Raw genomic sequence first — 21,657 nt, 5'->3', positions numbered from 1 at the left:
ACACGGATGGGTATAGGAACACCAGCTCCCTGAGCGATGGTAACTGGGTCGACAGAAGCAGTTCTTCCACAGATCCACCTGTGCCTATACTGGGGCTTAGGTCAGCATAGCTCCATCACTCAGGGGTATGGATTTTTCACATCCCTGAGCAACGTAGCTATGACAACCTCAATTTTAAGTATAAACTAGGCCTAAGTCACTTTTGAAAATGACATGTAGGCTTCTCAGTCTACTAGGGATTGCAGTGCCGAGCACACCAATGCCTAAATACCTTTAAAAATCTGGGCCCAAGAGGCTGATTCTCATTTACACTGGCATTTTAACACTGCTCTGGCAGTGTAAAGAATAAATCGGGTGCAAATGTAAAGTAACTTTAGTGAAAATGAGAATCAGCCCCCAATATTTTTTCTGATGCTTAAAAAGGAGGGGGCAAAAAATTTTCTTTTTAAAAAAGAATTATTAAAAGGATCAAGGAAATAGTTGCAACAGATGCTACATTTGTACCATCATTACCTGAGGCTTAGTGTTCACTAGTAAGTGAAAACTTACTGACCCTGGGTCCTGCATACACCTATATACATACGTAACTTTACCTGCTTGGGACCACTCACAGTGAGTAAAGTTAAGCATGTGTGTAGGTATATGCAGGATCAGGGACCTTGCTGTCTTCTCAGGTGTCCTACAGCAGCTATAGTCTCAGCATAGAAAATCATGTTCATGTTAGGAAGTCACATGTAATCATATATAAGGCACTAATAAATAAATAAATAAAAATACCACCACCTCCACCTAGCTCTGACTGCAGCAAAATTATTATTTTCCCACAGAGACAACAGTTGGCTGCATTCGTCTTCTCTTCTTCTTGACTGTATATAATACATTATAACAGACATACCCCCAAGCACACAGCCATCTAATACAAAAAATTCTTTAATATTAAAAAGTTATGGCATAGTCACTGTACCGTATGTCCAAAAGCAATATTTTAAATAAAAGCATGTAGGCAGTGATAAGTTACAATAACACCAACAGTTGTATTCATGAACCTATCCTCCGTCAACTTATCTAATTCTTTTTTGAACACTTATTACTTTTGGCCTTTACAACATTCCATGACGAGTTCCACAGGGTGACTGTGCGTTGTGTGAAGAAGTACTTCCTTAGGTTTGTTTTAAACCTGCTACCTATTAATTAAGGCTGAAATGTTGATCACAACTTTGGACACTACTGTAACTTCTCACTATTAACCAGTATGGTCAGGGACATGACCCCATGCTCCAGGTGTCCCTAAGCCTCTGACTGCCAGAAGCTGGGATGGGACAACAGAGCATGGAGTGCTCGATAATTACCCTGTTCTGCTCATTCCCTCCGAAGCACATGTCACTGGCCACAGTTGGAAGACAGGATACTGGACTAGATGGACCATTGGTCTGATCCAGCATAGCCGTTCTTATGTTCTTAATGATCATTTAAAAAGCATAGCTATAGAAACACCACATTAAGTTTTTTGACTAAAAAGCAAAAGTCAAAGATGCAACAGTAGATATTGTTACAAAACCCCACCTCTTTCTTAACAAAATATCTGTGGAGATACACAGATTTCCATTTGAAGTTATGATGTGGCAGCCATGAATCACTATATTCCTTTCTCCTGGGGGAATTCTGCACCCCAAAAAAAAAAATTATGTGCATATTTTAAAATTCTGCAAAATTCTGCAAATTTTGTCAATAAATAAATGTGGCTCCAGCATGGCAGTGGGAAGCACAGGCCACTGGCTGCATTAGGGTGTGAGATCACCTTGGCAGTGAGGCTGCACCCAACCCTAACACAGTGCAAGGGCTGGGCCTACCCTGCCCCTCTGCGCCAGGTGCACCAGGGTGGGCGGGTAGGCTCGGCCCAGCAGGATCCAAGTATGGAGGGGCTTAGTGTGGAGGGATCCAGGCGTAGGGTGAGAGGTTTCTGTGTGGGGCAATCTGAGTGCAGTCGGCTCAGTGGGAGATCTGGATGCACAGGGGCTCATTGTGGGGGTCCAGGTGCAGGGGCAATGGGACACTGCAGGGGATCCAGGTGAAGGTGGTTGGGGCTCAATGGAGGGCGGGGGGGGTTGGTTGTGGGGAGATGGGCTCGGTGGGGAGGGGGCCGTTTGCTGGGGGAGTGGGCTTGATGGGGTGGGGGTCCAGGTGCAGCTGGCTGGGGCTCAGTGGGGTGGGGGTCTGGTTGTAGGGGGCTCGTGGGGGGGGGTCCAGGCATAGGGGAGTGGAGCTTGTGAGGGTTGATGGGCCTGCTTAACAGGGAAGCCCCAGCTGCTGCTGAGGGGGAAGTCACATGCTGGGCTCTTGCTTCCCCCCACGATTCTCCTATCCCCTTTTCTTTCCCATCTCATTCCCCCTCCTCCACTGCCCCATGTCCCATCCCCTCCCTCCCTCCCACATTCCCCTTCCCTTGCCCTATTCCACCCCTTTCCTTCCCCACTGCCTCTTCCCCCATCCCCCTTCTCTCATTCCCAGCCCCACTCCCTGTCACACAGAAAACACGGAAGGGGAGCACAACTGGCATTAAGACCCAGGAGGCAGCATTCAGCTGCAGAGTCAGTGGAGCAGCCGCAGCTGCCTTCAAGTAGTTAGCTCTGCACCTGCAGAAATGGGGGGGGAGGGGCAGTGGCACGTAACCCGTGTGCCCCCTCCTGCCTCATCTCTGTTTGGGAGGGCAATCCCCTCCAAAGAACTGCATCCATGGTGGTCCCCCTTTTTCCCCCCACTCCACCCTGCAGCTTCCCTTCGCTTCCCTGGCGTTTTCTGAAGGGAAGCACAGGAATCCGGGGGCGGGACTTTTTCTGCGGGCGTGCAGTCCTGCAGAACTCCCCCAGGAATAATTTTTAAGTGTTGGGTTGATCCAAGGAACCCGTTGTTCAGCAAAAGTCACCATGTGCCAGCTTTATTGAGCTTGAACCCCTAATGCTTGCCTGACAGCCAAAACTGCCTTTTGAGCTCAGCACATCAACAAGGCGCCTATCCTGCTTTAGGCATAGCGGTTACTAGAATTAAGTTGACCCTCACCTAGTGCATCTCTCCACCAATGCAGGAATGTTACTTGGGATTTTTCTGGTCTAGTTTTCAAAACCTAAGCAATGGGACTTCCACAACTAATCAATTCCACCATCAAGAAGTTTCTGCTAACATTTGAACATGCAACTTTGGCTTTTCTACTACTGGCCACCTTAATCTGACCCAGATTGACCCATTTATCATTGCTCCAGAGCTGAAATATTCTCCTTGCTGGTGGTTAGAAAATTAGCGTTATCTGTTGGGGTGCTTTTAGGTTAATCTCTCCTTCATTCAGACAGTAGAACTGAGATGATTTTTGGGATGGAGATCCCACTTAATTTTTTTCTAACTAAACCCACCATAGGTAATCTGGCTGTGGAGATCTTCCTGAGCACGGCCAATGGCTTGTGTATTACCCTTGTTAGTCTGTGACTAAACTGTCTGTGTTCTTTAACTTCTGTAAATAGTGCTTAGATGTTAATGCAATTGGCACCTGATGTCACAAGACCATCAGCCAATGGCAGAGAATCAGCCAGCTAGAAGTCAGAGAGGTTTGACCTTCAAGCAGAATCTGAAGTTCTAGGCAGAGAATATCCAACCAGTGCCTCCTAATCAAACAAGAAGGTACATATAGTTTCTTCTAGTTTCCAGGACTCATTGGGATTGGAATCAGATACTCCCTTACACTTTGAGGCATACATCTTTTCTCTCTCCCCATGATAAGCAAAGCTTTTCAGAAAATTGCAGCATCCAAACTGTGTCTTCTTGATAGCTCCAAACCATCCTAGGAGGCATTACTTGCTGAAGCCGCTAAATCTCTCTCTACATCACCCTCTTCTGCTGCTAAAGCAGGAACTTCTAACCTAGAGCCCAATATATTAAGGATCATCCTGATTACCAATGTCTGTTTCCTGGACCTTGAGCAGCCCCACACAGAAGGAAGTTGATTTCCATGCTGTTTCATGTGCTTAACAGATCTCCATCTTTCACTATGGAATGGTGGTAGCTGCTCCATACTTATGGTTGAAGCCACTTCCCATTGTAAGTCTGATTTTTAACATCCCTACTCTCCACTAAAATTCCCTTAAAAACCTCTAATCTCCCTGAAATGTCACATGCTACAGGCGAGAGATTTACTGGGAAGTTTAGAAACAGGAGTTTTATTGAAGTTAAAGTATTTCAGAAATGCCACTTTCATCCACTTTAAATTTTCCATAACTTTTTTTTTTGATCATCATCTTTCACTGAAATGGCTTGGCCTAGAAACTCCAACTTTGTTATGCTCTTGGCCTATGTTTAAATGAAGTGCCTTTTTATGTTTGAAGGAGGGTTTGGAGGAATTACAAAGATCCTGTTTTCACATATATACATAGAATTGTTTAAAATATAATATTAAATATGTTTATATTTAAAAACCATGTCTAAACTATCCTGTTCCTGATTAAACTTTGCTATAGGAGCTGCTGGGCTGAGCCACAAGTGTGTGTGTGTGGGGGGGGGGGGGGGGGCTGGAGAGCCGGGAAATATACTGGGACAGGAGACCAGGCAGGTTAAGAGGAGGCGCAGAGTTGGATTGGGAGGTAAGGGTCTGGGGTCATATGGAGGAGTGACACAGAGCAGTGCTACCTGGCCTCAGAATGGAGGGCGAGCTCTTGGGGAGGTAGAAGAAAGAGAGCATGGATGGGATAGGAGACTGGCAGGTGATGGAAGCAGGAAAAGAGGAGGGGCATGGAAGGAGGCAGACAGCTGGGGAGGGAGGGCCAGATTAAGCCTGCCCAGAGCCTTAGGAACACCGTGACAGGAGGCCTACTTGGAGTGGTTATGGCAGGGGCAGCTCAACCTTCCCTCCAAGAGAAGCAGGGGCAGTTGCATGCATCTGCCTTATTCCTCCCAGATGTGGTAGCTGGAGGGGGGCCCAGTGCACACCCCCGCAGCCAGGGTGTATTTGCCTGGGTAGCTGGACTGGGCCCACTATAATTTTCTTCTCCTGTCACACACAAAGTCCTCTGCTGGGGTGGAGCCTCAAGGGCAGTGGGTCTTGGAATTCACACCCCATTAAGATGCATGGGTAGTTCCCCTTCTCAGAGCTATTGTTTTAGGCTATATTACTCCTGAGGGCATTCTCTGCCAAAAGCATTAAAAATCTGCACACTATATTTTAAAATTCTGCAAATTTTATTTGTCAAATAAATGTGGAGGCTCCAGCATGGCATTGGGGAGCATAGGCCACTGGCTGCACAGAGGTGGGAGATCACTGTGCAGCTCCTCCCACCCCGGGACACAGACTCAACGGTGAGGCTGTTCCCAACCCTGACACAGCGCAAGGACTAGGCCTGCCCTAAAAGCACCCCCCCTCCTTGGCAGGTGCACCAGGTGGGGGCAGGCAGGCTCAGAAAGGCAGGATCCAAGTGTGGAGGGGCTTAGAGTGGGGGGATCCACATGTGGGTTGAGAAGGTTCTGTGTGGGGCAATCTGGGTGTGGGTGGTTCAGTGGGGGATCCGGGTGTGGGAGGGATCTGGATGCACAGGGGCTTACTGGGGTTTTTGGGTGCAACGGTAGTGGGATTCTGCAGGGGGGTCCAGGTGAAGGTGGTTAGGGCTCAGCAGGGGGGATCTGGATGTGGAGGGGATCGAGCTCGTCAGGGTGGTCTGGGTGTGGAGGGTTCAGTGGGGGGGGTCCAGATGCTGGGGGAGGGTCTCTCAGTGGGGTGGGAATCCAGGTGCAGCTGATTGGGGCTTGGTGGGATGGGGATCTGGGTGGCTCGTCGGGGTGGTCCAGGGGGAGTGGGGCTCATCGGGGGCAGGATCAGTGGGAAAGTCTGGGTATGAGGGGGTCTGGATGCACGGGGGTTGGGTGAATGGGGGAGCAGCTCCCTGTACAGGGATCCCTTCCCATGCAGCTGAGGAGCAATGGGTGAAGGAAGCAGGGTTGGGGGAGAGGGTTTGCAGAGCTTCTGCAGCTAGGGGAGTAATCTCAGGGTGGGTCTGACCCAGCCCCAGATGCCGTGCAGGGGAAGAGGAAGTCCTGTTCTCCCCAGCCCAGCCAGAACTAGCAGCTGAGCGTGGCACAGGGTAGAGAGCTAGATCTTTTCCAGTCTCATCCCCTGCCCCACAGTGATTTACCTCTCTGATGGCTGCCCTGGGCACCTGAAACATACTGCTGGGGAGGGTCACATGACCACTCTTGTGGCTTCCCTTTGCTTCCCCATCAGAAAGTTGTTTTTCTGCAGGGAAGCAAAGAAATCTGCGGGGGACATAAATTCTGCATATGTGCAGTGGTGCAGAATTCCCACAGAAGCACTATATGTACACAGGCAGATGTCTTTGAATCAGTTAGACTTGTTTAACCTTTATAAGCTTTTTTTCACAATCATGAGATCTAGAAACTTCAAAATACTCAAGTGGTAGAAGCTGGAAATGAACAAAGAATGGAACCAGACACTCCCCCACTGCCAAAGAATTCTTCATCACTGACCATTCATCTCTCCGACTATCATCATCCACTAAACCTTAATTTTGCTCCCTATAATATAGAAGATTATGTATAATGGTTAACATACCAAATTACTAAAATTTAAAAAATCCTACTTCCTATTAAAGGGATCCATTTCCTAAATATTATAAAATTAGACTACAACATTAGCCACTGCAAAAAAGCTGCTCTAGATGCTATATTATTAAAAACACAAACCCACAAGCTCAACATATTGTATGCTAATAGAAACCTGCCCCACCATATGCTCAGCATATTTCATAATACAAAACAAATCAATTATTCCATTTCTGTAGATTAAAATATTCCTCTACTCCACCAACACATCACACTGACACCTTACAGAGCTACACATTTAATAAATAATATATAATATCAACAGTATGCATCCAAACATATATTTCTATTACAGAACAAAACAAAGAGGTAAACTAAAGGCTGATTGGACAGTGTAAGTCAGGTAGAGTAACAAGTGAATAAAGAAGAATTATGAGAGTGGGAAGCGTCTAGATTTCCTAACTATTTATTTCCAGACTAAGTGTTTTTGTTTTTAAGTTAGAGAATATTTGTAAAGAAAATGTAATACTTTCGTGTGAAGAAACATGCATTTAAATGTAATCCTTTTTAATACAGACTTTTGCTTGTATGTGTGTTACACAGTCTGGAGAACATGCACCATAGTTAACAATCTTGCCTTCCCTCAGTATGAGCTGGTTAAAGCAAGAAAGTCAACTTCCATAGTGCCCAGGAAGTAGCTATGGGATCTTGAAATACAAGGTACAGCTCTCCTCTGCAAATTGCCATCCAGAAGGGATAAGATTTTTTTTTTTTAATTTTAAATATACAACCAGTCTAATATCTAGCATCTTGCACCCTATGGTATTTTAAAGATCATGCCAAACAGCCCCAGTGCTTTCCTTTGAATCCGTGAAGGAGGATTCAGATTCAACAGCCTTAACACTACCTAATGGTCATATGCCTCGCCAGGACAGTGGGGAGCTTTTATTGCCTTTGTGGAGGCATCTCATCCTGGTTCTCCTTCAAGTCAGATACTTTACAGATTAAGGCTGAGATTTTCAAAGTCACCTAAAGGGATTTTGACATCCAATTGCCTTTGAAATTAAATGTGCCACTAGAAATCTTTGAAAATCTCAACCTAATTTTTTGTTATCTGTTTTCCCCCATCTATTTGGGACTAGAAATCTCTCTTCTCTCCTATCTGGCCCCTCAAAATGAGACAGAAGCACCTCTAGGACTCTCAACATGAAGAGAATGCTGTAAATTAGAAAAAACAGATCCCCTGTTTATTTTTGGTGGGTTTAATACTGCATAAAGACACTTTAAGTGGGTAGAGGTTCCAGTTTCTGCCTAGGTTAATTCCCTGAGAGTCATTTCTAATTCTTAGTTTAGAAGTGATTATCCCTTGGTAGAATTAGCAATCTAACGTAGCAGCCACTTTTGGAAGCTCCTTCAGAAGGTGGCTTCTGTGCAGGACAGCTTGCTAAACTAAGCCTTTTCTCTATACCCACCCCCTGCATTCAGAAGCTGGACACTTGCTGAAACTGCCACTGGCTGGCTGGCAAAAAGTAAAGTTGAAGAATGGTAATCTCTTACCTGCTAATTTGAAATTTCCCAGTCCCTTTGTGTCAGTCCTGACATGGCAGCCCTTCTGTGAGACGAAAAATAGCGAAGGGGCTAGAGCAGTAACAGCAGTGGACCCAGATTAAATTCCCTGCTCTGCCACAGACTTCCTGTGTGACCTTGGTCAAATCATTTAGTCACTCCGTACCTCAGTTAAATGGTGATAATAGTACTTCCCCACCTCACAAGAGTGTGGTAAAGATCATTACATTAAGAGATTGTGAGGCGCTCAGATACTGCAGTAATGGGGTAAAGTACAAATATTACAGATATCCTCTCCTGTTTTGGTATCTGAGATTACTTTTTCCTAAACATTTTCAAACAAACCTTTTAGTGTTACTTTCAAATTTATTGCTTGGGAAGTCTCCAACTAAGCAGGATCAGCCAGATAGCCAGCCCCTTTTATAAAAGAAGTATATGACAAGATCTCTCCTTTTCCCTGTTCCCTCTCCATCTGCTGGTAGGAGGATTTACACTCTGGGCTGGCATATTAGGATAGGAGAAACCAAATGAACCAGTAAGAAATTACTGTATTATTGCTGGCTTTTCCTAAAATGATGAACAAATTTTATTTCCTCTTCACCACACACCAACACAGGCCGTAATGACGGTCTCATGATCTGACATGAATTTAAATGAATATTGCTTTGATTTATGGAAACTGCCATAATTTAAGAGATCTCATAGAGAAATTGGCATCTGAAGCAAGAATAAGTCAGACTTATCAAAATTCCTTTGAAATTATTTTGGATGGGTAGAAAAATTTACCCAACCTATTCAGAACAGGTAAATGGCTACTAACGTGGAATTTCTGCACTGGCAACCATGATTACATGATGTTCATAATTGTCTATGATTGTGCGGCGCACCTTTGTACCAGGGCACATTTTGCATTGCAACAAAGGTGGGTGCCATACCAAGTGTCATTAAGCAAGCTAAAGGGTGTATTATTAAAGCAGTATGCAAGGATTAAACTGTATGATTCAATCACACAACTAAATCCCCATTCAGTGCTTTGAAAGCTTACTACTAAGTGTGAAGCTAAAAATATGAGCTAATAACAGTCATCTATCTAGCAACCACATCCTCTTGTAGTACAACATCAAAAAGAGGCATGTCTGAAAACGTGTCTGAGAGGAATTAAAAAACATTTGTTTGAAACAGGGCCATTTCACTTTGGGACAGATTTTTTCCCCCTAATTTACAGAACACATTTTGCACTCTGGGGTATGGAATTCTGCCCAACTCACACCCACAGTGAAATGAAACTTAACATATCTTTATAACAAACTTATAACATGCAAAAAGGTACACACCTGAGGCCATGATTCTCATTTACATTAAGGCCCCTTTAAAGCATCAGAGTGATGTAAAGGGGTCCTTTGTTTAAATGAGAATGAGGCCCACAGTCATCTTGAACAGTCAGTTTCGCATATTACATTTAACACGTGAATGTTCAGCAACACATTTCCAGTCCACATGCAACAAACAAGCAAACCACACATTTGTCATACTGTAGCATTTTAAGGGAAATATTTGGCAGCCATATACAATGCACATCCCTAGAATCTGTAATTTCATTTTAAACCAGGTCCTACTTCAGCAGAGTGTGCAAGAAAATATAATTTTAGTTTATGCTTAATTTAAAAACAAACAAAAGCTACATTAATCTTGTTTTTCTAAAGCTTGATCATCAGTTAAAAAAAAAAAAGTTTTCCCCAGAGCAAGAAATATACACTGGCAGATTCAGGGGAAAATTCTGCCCTTGGACTCTTATGCTACTCCCACTAAATTTAGTTGGAATTATTCCTGTATTTGAGAACAGAATTTGACCCTAAGTGCATATCTGATTCTAGAATGAATTATCTGATATTTCTTTCACAGACTTAAATTAATTATTTGTCACTGAAGGTAACCACAATTATACGAATTACTACTGCAGCTTTTATGAACTTAAACTTAGACTGGAAACAGTGGGCATGAGATACTTTTCAGAAATTTTTTTTTACATCATCTTAAAATGCATGCTAACATTTTTGCTGTGTTCACCATGGCTACACAAACCTGCAGTGGTCTGTGTACTAGTACTTAGCAACCAGTCTGCAGTGTTGAGCAGAGTCATGTCACCTGAAGGGAAATTGCAAACAAAAGAAAACTGTTGGGCTTCATCTCATCTTGTAAAGTGTCTTTGAAAGGCTACATTTTTCTTGGTAGAATTTAACCTAAATGAACTTACACATTCTGAAGTCAGAAATGAACTATGTTAAAAACACATTACAGTGGTTTAGTTTTACATTTCTCAATAAAACTCAACATTGCACTCACTGAAATACAGACATTATTTGCAAATGTATTTGTTGAATGGTATTTGGCTGAAGTTGGGGCACAAGTGGAAACTATACATATAACTCATTCCTTAAAAACAAAACATTTAGGGCCCTTGGTTCCCTTTGCTCCATGTGTGCGCACACCTCCGATTTAGGTCAATAAGGAGATCTGTGGCCAGGTCAAGGGAAGGGTCTGGTGGTTCAAGGAAACACGCTCAACTTCTGTGTTGCTGAAGTGCCTCCAGATTGAACAGAAGGGCCAAAAACTGGGAACATTTAATAAAGCACTTAGTGATCATCAGGGCTTTGAACTCACACTAGTAATAGCTATGTGTTGGTTTAATGAAATTAAGCTGTGGGTGAAATTTTCAAAAGTGCCTAAGTTCCACTTTCAGAAGTCACTTAGGAACCTAAGACCCACTAAAAGTCAATGGAATTTAGGCTCTCAGGTGCCCAAGTAACTTTTGAAAATGGGACGTTTATCCTGTCCCGAAAGTATATCTGATAACATATAAATGACAGAAGAGTCTTTTGTGGGCATGGAATATTTAATTTTTTCTACTTTAATTAAAATAATGGGAAAACCACAATCATACATAAGTTTTTATTTAAAAACAAAAACAAACAAAAAGAACCCCCGAGGTTAATACTATAGGCTATTAGAATTAAAAATGGCTTAAAGTTTAATCTTACAAAACTTATTTTGTAGCAATAGCATAAAGTAAATTATACACAACTCCAGCACAATTGACTGTCAGCTTTTGATAAGCCATCCCAAACAACAGTCGACTCCAATTAGAGTGGATAACAGAGATGTCTACGGAGCTCAGGGGGGACAACATTTATCTGATTGACACATGTCTTTCCTGGAAGAACGCAATGCATACTGTACCTAAAACAGTTTGGCTCATTATTTATATGTTGGCTTTTAACACACAGTACGTCTTTACTACATGTAATACTCAAATGTACGCTATAAAAATCTGTTTTATAAAAAAAATGTGATTCTAAGTTTCAGATTTGTGAATACATTAGAAACTCATGATCTTTTATTTTCTTTTGCTGCAGGGTTGTAGTAAAGACTGCTTTCCACAATTACCTGAAAGGACTACATTTTTACAGAGGCATTATTTGTAGGGGAGATGTGTTGAGGTACTCTTCGTATTATACTGAGAACAAATATAGCCAGTTGATAAGTCAATTGCATTTTGTTTCTTCTATTTCTCCTCTTCTCATCAAAACATGAAAAATATGTATCATATTTTACCTTCACTGAATTATTATAACTATTTGAATTTTGGACAATCCATCATAGGAGCGGAAGCTGAATACAGCCTATCAAATTATCTTTAGGAAATATCAACACATAATTTTTAAGGACAGCTTTGTATTAGCCTACATGGCAAAGCTTTCATAAACTTAGTAACTTACACAAAATGCAAATCCAAAATTAAAATAGAGAAATGGCAATGCCTGCTTATAATATACCTTTTATAGCAACTAACTGTAGATATTTCCTGTTCTTCTCAACACTAAAATACAAATTATTTTGTTGATAGATTTCAACTATTTTAAGCAACATAATACCACTCAAATGCATTGAAAATATGTAAATGGGATTTTAAACATGGCTTGAGAGCTATTGCTGAAAGCCAATAATATTAATTACTGACAAACATTGACCATAGCCTTTATACATCATATTACACAAAGATAGAACACCTACAATAGTACAATTTTATATATATATATATATATAATTTACTGACTTAAAGATTGATGGAACAATCTCTTGAAAAAGAACAACATACGAAGCATATTCAGAGAAAATGGTAGCTCACCTTCTGTGCCATTGGGTGTCATGGAATTATTATTTATATGAGAGTTATCAAGTTTTGGACCATTGGGGGATTCACTACTACCACTCAGTCGGCTATGCGGGCTGGCTAGATCCTGCATTTCCATAGACCTAAAATCAAGAAGCAGACAATTTTACTGATACATTCAACTTTAATTATGGAGGATTTGTCCATACATTTAATCCATTATTTCTACTCGATTATAAAATACTTTGTAAATAATCAATAGTTTTCCATATCACAATCTTTTTTTCTCATCATGAAAGTGTTAACTCTTGCGTTGTCACTCCATATATTCAACTCATGAGAAACAGTCATCTCTAATATTGTAACCCTTAACAGAATAAAATATAAATATAGGAAACTATATCTAGGAGATTCCTATCACCTTACACTTTTTAAATTATGTGTAATGGGCAGTTTCATCAATGTATAAAAAAAAAACATTCCCTTAGCAATAAGATAACACTGTGCTTTCTCAAAATTTACCACCCAATTGGAATTTAATGGGCCTCCAAACCATATAAAACACTTGAAGCAATTGTTGAAACCTATAGTCTAGTGACAGGGAATGAGATATTCTTGATGTATGTGTTTACTCTGGCAAACTACTTAATTGTTCCTCTGTTTCCGTTGAAACAAATGCAGCATTAAAACACTATTATGTCTGCTCCCTTGTTTGCTCTGTGGATTACATAAAGTGTGCCCAATTGAAAAGGGATAAGGCAACCCACAGTGAATCCATACAGGCGTCAGTATGCCTTAATACTCTGCAGTACCGCAGCTGTCAGTTAGTCAAAATGAAACAAAAATAATTCAGATTCAATGCAAAAACAAACAAACAAACAAACAAACAAACATCAACATTTATGCAGTAGACAAACAGCTAAATTCCACAGAAATATCTTCAATTCAACAATTAACAGTTTCATAAAAAAGGAAAACAGGCCTCTGGCCATGATCACAGTTACAATTTTCTCAGCTTGCATTTGTTAAGTCTGTAAACAAAGTATACATTGCTTTAGTTTCCATTGTTCCAAAATCTTATGATAAATGCTAATGACTTAACTTTTTCTAAATAGTCTCTCCTGATAGAAAATTCGTATCGTTTACTTTTCTACGCATGCATTTGAACCTGGGACTGTTTCCACTTTAAAAAATTATACAGTGAAGGCATTTTTTAGTATTTATTTAAAAAACAAAAAAACTTCTCTTTTTCCTTCCATAGTGGAAGTGTAAATAGTCTTAAACACAAATGTTGTTTTACCCATATGATTTTTCATGTCTACAATGAGATTATATTGCGGCAGCCTTGAATGCATTGTTTCACCTTAACTCCCCCTAGCAAAGCGCAGCCACACATTTTGAAAGCCCAGCTACAGTTCTACGGTGGTTTTTGTTTTGTTTTCAAGAAGCAAGAGATTCTCTACCACTTAAATGAAAAATATTTTAGTGCAGAACCGAATTTATTCATAGCTTACAGACTTTACTGTATTTATTCACATCAGAAATCTCCAAGCATTGATGTACTATTATTCAGTTTAAAGTGGAAAATAATAATAAACGTTTACTTTTACCTGAAGTAAACAACCGTGCTTCTAAGCAGTACTTTCCATAGAGAGGCCAAATATCAATCATATCCTTACCTGCAGCTTGAGAAAACAGCAACATCTGAACTGCTTTGGGATTTTTGCACCTGCAAACCCGGGAAACAAATAGAAGCCTCTATTAGTCTGCTTTAATGTCAAACCTTAATCTAAACAAGAATATTACTGGATGACAATACTGTCCTTTAACCAAAAGAAAAGGAGAATACTGCAACAGTGAAAGGCATATTGTCTTTAAATTGAAGTCTCAACTGTTGTTTCCTCCTGCAGGTCTATCCCCCTCCTCCCCATGTCAGGGGGAAGGCAGCCAAATGACGGGATAGTGATTCATCACCAGCCTATGACAGCTGCAAACTGGATTACCCCTCCCCCAATCAACATGCAAAGCAGCCTTGCTAAGGTAGCTAGAAAGAGGTGTCTGGAAAAAGGTAGGTGTTAATGCAGGGAACATGTTGTACAGAAGTAGCTCAAGCAGTAAAAGCTCAGCATCCTCAGAAGATCTTTCATCTTTTGTTATCACTGGTTGAAATATATCTCCCTCCCACTCTTTAACTCAACAGTTTCTTAACCTTATCATGTTGGTTTTCTTCCTCATCTGTCTGTCATTTAACATTCACTAGATCAGATATTTTCTTAAAATGGGAAGTACATCTGCTACGTAGAGCTGAAAATCATTTATGACCAACCACTTTGTGCAACTATCTGAAAACCATGTCCATCTCTAAACAGTGCCAATTAGTTTTCTAAAAAATGTCACCATATTGCAAAATAAAACAGATTAAAATGCAGAAGAAAACACACTTCTGCATGACAGAGTTCTATTTGTAAGATTTCTAACTATCTGTAAGAATTTCAGATACCAAACTGGAAAAGACTCTGTAGTTCTCTTGTTAAAAATGTAACTGGCGTGAACCTCCCACTATTTGCTTTTGGTCATCCTGAGATTCAGAAGGGAGCTTGGATTTTACAGTGGAAACCAATTAGCAGTCTTCCCAGTTTAGTAAAAACAATCATTTCCAAACCCCAGCTGACTAGTATATTTTCATCTGATGTGATCAGAAAAACTTTATGAATGTGGATTCTGCTGGACATCACTTAATGGATTGCCTTAGATAGTAAACTTTTCTCTAAAACCAGTCACAATTACCAGCAGGTGATAACGCGCAGGTGAAGATAGGCTGTTGGCTTGAATGCACAAACAAACTTCTTCAGCAAAGGTATACAATGTCTAAATGTCTACATTCAGAATCTTTCATGTGCATTTCCATTCAACCTGAACTGACATCTCTTAGATGATCACAGAACAAAGACAAGAGAGATGAGGCATTTTAAGTGCCATAAAAATCATCCAAGCAAATCTCACTTTATGTGTGTGTAGTTTTTGTTATTTTTAATCACAGACAGAATTACTACTTTAGCAAGAGTAAACTACTGCTAGAGGTAGCCAGGCAATGTATAACTTTACAAGTGATGTCAAGAAGCATGCAATAATGCATACAGAAAAACTTCAATCTTTTTATAACTGTGTATTTAAAGTATTGCATAGTGTGCTTTTCAATGCTTTTTACCAAGCCAAATCAAACTGAAATATCAGATGTGTGTTTGCAGCAGCTACACCATACTTTTTTTTTTTTAAAGTAAGAAAAAGAAAAATAGTCAGATGTAAGATGGAAACTTTTTTACTCTTAACCCCAGAAACTGCAGCAGAATGCCTTAAGGATATGTTCCTCTACTAGTACTTCTATACACCTGGAATAAATTATAGGTGAGAACTAACTTTGCTTTAAGAGCTATCTCTGCTTAGTAATGTGGAAGGTCATTTAAAATACGTCTCAGATGAACAAAAGAAAAAATATTTTCTTTTTAAAAGATATATATATATATATAAACTCAATGGCATAGTCTCCGAAGTATATTTTTAATGTTATTATCACTTTATCAACTTCTGAAATGCATTTAATCCTAACAATTTTAATTCCAAAATAAAAATTAACAAAAATGTAGTTACTCACAAAATAATAGTTTTTATCTAAAAAAAACCCAAAACTTTGATTCAGTTAGTGTGGGGAAAGAACAACTTGCCTGTATGTTTTTCAACTAGATGTAGCCTAGAAAATTAAATATATACCTTATATGTCCTTTTACACTCTCACAAATCATAAAGTTCATATCCAGGATCTTCATTTTCATTAGGCATACTTCAGATATATTCCTTTGTGTCTCAAGGATTATTTAAACCATGTGTTGTTCGTTACCATATTTAAAAATGGCTCTTTAATCAAAATAACTTTAAAACAACTAATCCTCACTTAGGCTGGTCAGCTGAATCCACATAGTGGTCCAGGAAAAATAAATCTACTCTCAAGAATGCGAATGCAGACAACAATTAGACACAGATGTGAGTGAAATTAGTTACAGTTTACAAAATGCTACACTTCACATGCTTTCAGTTTTTTATGTGTGGTACAAAATTACAATGTAGTAAAGAAACAAACTTATGATGACGAGGGAGAAAAACACATTACTGGGTGGCGCTGGCTCACTCTTATATGATTGCCCACCTTTGCCATGAGGCTTCTAGATAAATGAAGTTCTAAAATATATTCTAGTAGCTCAATAATTAAACAAATTTCTCTTTTAAGCAAAGGGAAAAAAATGTTTTGGCCTTAAGAGTCCATTCAAGGGGGCACATAAAAAAATACACAATGAAAGGTTTTTTTTGCTGTCGCTCACTTATACTCTGCATCCTGATTAGACTAAAATTGCCTAAAATGATAAATGACATATAGATTCTTCAAAATGCATCACAAGTTATTACTATTTATAATTTAATTATTTTAAGTAACTTTCACCTCTTCATCATGGACATGGACCACAGATTCTGGGACTGTATTATATATGACAAGGAAAAGAAAGGACAATGATATCACAGCTACTTAAAATTCACCCATTTAAGAATCTTAAACCAGTAACATCAAATTCTGATTACTTAATGAGGTATTTTAAGTTTGCCTTTTTTACTAATTAAATTTATAATTCTTCACAGATGTAGGTTTTGTTGATGTTCAATTTGTCTCTCTCATTTTGTTAAACCTCACATAGTACTCCACCAATCCACTGAATAGCCACATTAAATCTGTTAATACCATGCTCTTCAACCCCAGAAATTATTTCCAGAAGGCAAACTTGCTTTGAGAGATCACCAAACAAGACTTAAGGTACACATTTTATCACATTTTCCCTACCACAGAGCTCAGGATGCGGAGGAAAATTCATGACTTTTGCACTGTTTATTATACTTCGCTAAATTACAAATCAAAAGCATCTGACAGAAGATCATATATGAAGCCAAAAAGTTAATAATGTTCTGTGAAAAGTAAACTGTAAATGGGAAGGGATTCTAAATCTCAGCAGCACAGAGCAAATAAAATGTAGGTACTTGTCTAAATTATGGGTTTTCCACAGACTTTTTTTGCTTGCTAGAAGCAATTTTTATTAAATGACTATAATTTAAAACATTTTTTCCAGCTGAAAATAAATTTTCAAAGTGAAAAAACTAAGCTTATCCAAATAAATATAGCTGGCATATGAGCTAGTTTTTTTCAACCACAGTTCTACTCTACGCAAAAATTTCAAAGACAATGGCAATTTTCTAATCAGAATATTTCTTCATAGGAAAATATTGTCAGTTTTAACAGCATAAACTATACATATTTTTTCAAAACAGCATTCTTTTTCTCTTTGAAAACATTTTCCATTCACAAATAAATGTAATGATTTCAAAGGTAAATGTGAAGAAATTAAAGGAAAAACATACTAGAGAAAAAAGTCACCTCAGAAACTGGCAAACTCTTTCATTACACTTTCACTCTTCTTGTAATCCTACCAATATACAGAAGTACAGAATATATGAGGAAGTCATGTTTCTTTTTAATTCAAGTACTTACTTCAAAGATGAGATTAAAAAGAATAATTTTCAGAACAGAAGCAGATGATCACAGCTCTCTAATTTTTAAATACTAGTTTATTTTTTAAAAAATACTAACTTTCATTCACCTATTTTCAACACTTACAAATGAAATATTTTGACATCTGACTGAAATGTGAACAGTATTATTCTCTTTAGGAAACAAGTACCACTTCGTGTCAATACTTCTAATACATACAGAAATTTTAAAATGAACCATGAGCTTTCTGGTCTTCAAAGCATTTTTTGGCTCTTACAAAATATTTTGTATCTATCAAAACTTAGAAAATGATAGCTTTGCTTTTGGAGTTGCGCATTCTTATGTTGTGTGCTCCAGAAGATGAAGAGTGGCTCAGTTAGGTTTCTGTGTCTGTCACCACACAGATTTTTCAGGTTTAAAAGACTACGGCTGCTCAATAGTGGGCTTTAGTAATAAAACAGTAAGGAACTCCATGACTTGTGAGTGCGTACGTGTGTACATATATACACATTTATACACCCTTAATTATCTCAAATACTCTGGACAAGCAATTTCAGTAAGAAATTGTAAATAATACTTATTCTGAAAAGTATGACTGGGGCTAAAAGAATTCTGACTACACAGAAAACAATATTTTAAAAACTTCCTGTCAACATTGTCTTTTTAATTATTTAAGAGACAAACAGCATTAAAAAGTTCCATACAAGTTTTATCAGTTCTTAAATTTTGTTAGTTTTCGAACTGCTTGTCTCTTCATTGAAATATATCTGCATCTAAGGAATGATTTTAAAGTCAGTGACACCTCTACTTTTATAGAATAAGTCTTTTACTACAGCTGCCATCCAATTTAATGATGTTTGTAAAAAACACCTTAAGAAATACATACTTGTGAATCTTTTGTGAGTCTTGATTGCTCAAAAGCAAGATGTAAAATTTATTGATACTTTAAAGAGCTTTAACTTCCGGATTCTAAGTTCTAAATAAGCTACATAAAATGTCAATAAACGTCATATATTTTAGCTGTATAGATGTTTATTCTGTCTTCTCTAAAAGTTCTCCTTTGCAGAACTGAATCTTTTGCCTGGTGTTTGGAAAATTTAAACATATTAAGCAAAAGGATTTCCTGCTTCAGAAAGTACTGTCAAGATCTCTGTCATGCATTCTTCCTCCAAATTTCTTCATTATTTTTCTCATGCTCTTGCACCTCTTCTTCACAGGTCCATAGATTGTATATACCCTCCCCCCTAACAACTCATCATCGTGTTATTTATTTTCAATGAACCATTAATACTGCAGGAAATCAAATAGGAGGAACAAAACTCTGACTGAATACAATAAATAGAGCCATGTAACATCATCTGCTTTGAGGGAAGCCTACAAACCCAAGCCTAAAACATAGCGAAAATTAACTGTTAGAACTGTTGATTTATAATTAGGTATTAACCTAATCATGAAATGGAGAACGTACTCATGGATGAGATCTCATGTAAAGTTGCTGAAGTACTTGGGAAAGTACACATTGTTTTGCAATTAGGCCATTTCATGAGGTTGGTTTTTTTTGGTTTTTTTTAAGCTTCAACAGAAAAGACCTAGTGTTATCTTCCTTCTTTGCATCACAGGACAGCTGTTGTCACTCCATGCAATTTTTAAAACAGCCGGTTTGTACTTACAGTGATTGGATCTGCTGTATCCACCAGTTTTATGTGCTCCCTTCACGTTCTCTGACTTCAACCACCATTCCTCACATAGCTTTATTCCTGGGTAAAGTATTGTGCTCAGCTCTGTTGCCGACTGCCCTGGTTTTTAGTAGCTCTCACTCGAACACGAGAACAGAAGTGAAGCGTCTCTGGAGGGCAAACCCGAGCTCAGAGCAAAATCTTGTGTGATTGCTGCTGCAGGCTCTGCCTGCAAAAGCGTCGGGGGTGGGGTGGGGTGGGGGAGCAAGTTTTCCAGAAAGAAAAACCACCAAGTGGACTTTCACAGGAAGACTTAGAGTCGGAAGTGGCACTGGGGAGTTTGTGTCTCGCACCAAACTCTGAACCATCAGCTCCCACTGTTCTGTTTAGTAACAGCTTTGAGGAATGGGCTGTTCCCCCCACTGAACAGCAGCAGATAATATCTGAGAGCCGTAGACAAAGAAACAGCAGAATCTTCATGCCTTCTATTTGTTTGCTCAGTCTTGTAGGTCTGCCCATGTAGCCTTGGGGCTTTTTGTTTTGTTTTTGTAATGCAAACCACAGCTATTCTCCTGTCCTAACCTTATTGGTTTAAATGTAACAATTGAAATGAGCCCTGTGCTGCCTGACTCAACCTTGCTGCTATAGAAAAATTTAGTATGTAAATGAAGGAGCCTATGATATCCGAATAAACAGCTGCTGTGGGTGAAGAACAGAGCTCAAGCGCTCTGTCAACAAGCAGTGTCTCTTTCTCCCCCAGCTAGCCATTCATATCCTTTGGTGGCAATTACACAAGAGTTCTTTTCCATCTTTTTCTCACCAGAAAAAGCAGTGAGTTCTTTTTTTTGTTCAGTAATATATTTTTAAAAATGTAACTCAGTTTAAATGTGCCCGTTTTCATTAAGCTAGGTTTAAAGAAAAGCCACAACAAATAGAAAAGCTGGAATTAAACACACATTTCCTCAAAAAGTGAAGCTAAACAAGGATATTCACAGAAACACAGAATATAAGTGTAGACGTGCAGTTCTGATAGATATTTGATAATAAATGTTACAATTCAAAGATAACCTGGTAAAGAAAATGTCTGCTCATACTGTACAACCTTTTTCACACTGAAGCCTGCCCAATGCAATGTTAAGCTATATAACACAATGTCTGGAACCTTCTAACAGTGCATAACATGCAGACACACGTGAAATACCTGTATGTCTCAAAACAATCAGAACTGAGTTTATAAGGTGTTTGACTTGCATTTTAAAGTATTAGTGCTCAATTATCAGTATTAATGTTTTATCATTTTTTCAAAAATGTGGAATGGCCATTTCCAATGAAATGAGAGGAAACGTACACCTATATAGTTAAAAAGTTAGATGTCACATCAATTAAACACTGAAATATATAAAGTTTAGATCTCACTAATCTTGTATTTCAATAATTTAATGTAAAATGTATTTTAATATAAAACTCATTTCAGACGTCTTAAGTTAATATTATTGCATTTTTGTTTATTCACCATTGAAAGCGGCCTATTAAAAACAAAAAATATATAAATTAAGTGTAAAGCATTGAATATATAACATGTAGTAACTAAATTTTGACAAGTTTTCTTTGGATGATTCTGTTCTTCTATAAAATATTTTTCAGTTAGCTTAACTCTTATATTTTCCATACTTTTAGAGCAAAAATAATCAAAGTATGATGAGAAAACCAGTCTGATTATTTGCAATAGAAATACTTGAGAGTATGCCCAATTCTAATGTATTAAATAAAATTTAATCTTATCCAGAATAAACAGATTTAAAATGTTTTTCATTGACAAAATTTGTTGTTATATACTATACTGGTAACATAGCCTTACCTTAATTTAACTAATGAAAGCAATACTTCTAGATGAAAAAAATCTTCTGGCTATCATATCCAAGTAAGTAACATTTTCTGGAGAAAGCACCTCAGGAAAGCAAACCGTTTTGCCAAAGCTACAAGACGACCTCAAGCTGCAAACACACCTAGGGTTGCATTTTGTTTAGTGCAGAAAAGCAATCTCGGGATAGTCACATACCATA

General features: G+C 38.8%; 1 protein-coding gene across 7 annotated transcripts in view; it reads right to left on the bottom strand.

The window, feature by feature from the left end:
- EYA1 (EYA transcriptional coactivator and phosphatase 1) overlaps positions 1-21,657 on the bottom strand; it is a 221,901-nt gene that overhangs the window by 98,261 nt on the left and 101,983 nt on the right. Inside the window, exons 4-6 of one of the 7 annotated variants that reach the window (XM_043539493.1) lie at positions 14,011-14,060; positions 12,347-12,474; positions 10,243-10,305 (exon numbers count right to left, since the gene is read on the bottom strand). In XM_043539493.1, the coding sequence (XP_043395428.1) occupies positions 10,243-10,305; positions 12,347-12,470 (187 nt within the window). In that variant the 5' untranslated portion in view covers positions 12,471-12,474; positions 14,011-14,060. Of the gene's footprint in view, positions 1-10,242; positions 10,306-12,346; positions 12,475-14,010; positions 14,204-19,588; positions 20,042-21,657 lie in introns of those variants that run through there. The other 6 variants (XM_043539496.1, XM_043539494.1, XM_043539499.1 and 3 more) reach the window with 6 other exon arrangements.

This window comes from Chelonia mydas, chromosome 2, assembly GCF_015237465.2.
Source record: "Chelonia mydas isolate rCheMyd1 chromosome 2, rCheMyd1.pri.v2, whole genome shotgun sequence".
In the NCBI taxonomy this organism is placed as follows: Eukaryota; Metazoa; Chordata; order Testudines; family Cheloniidae; genus Chelonia; species Chelonia mydas.
This window is presented reverse-complemented; position numbering and strand designations above follow the sequence as displayed.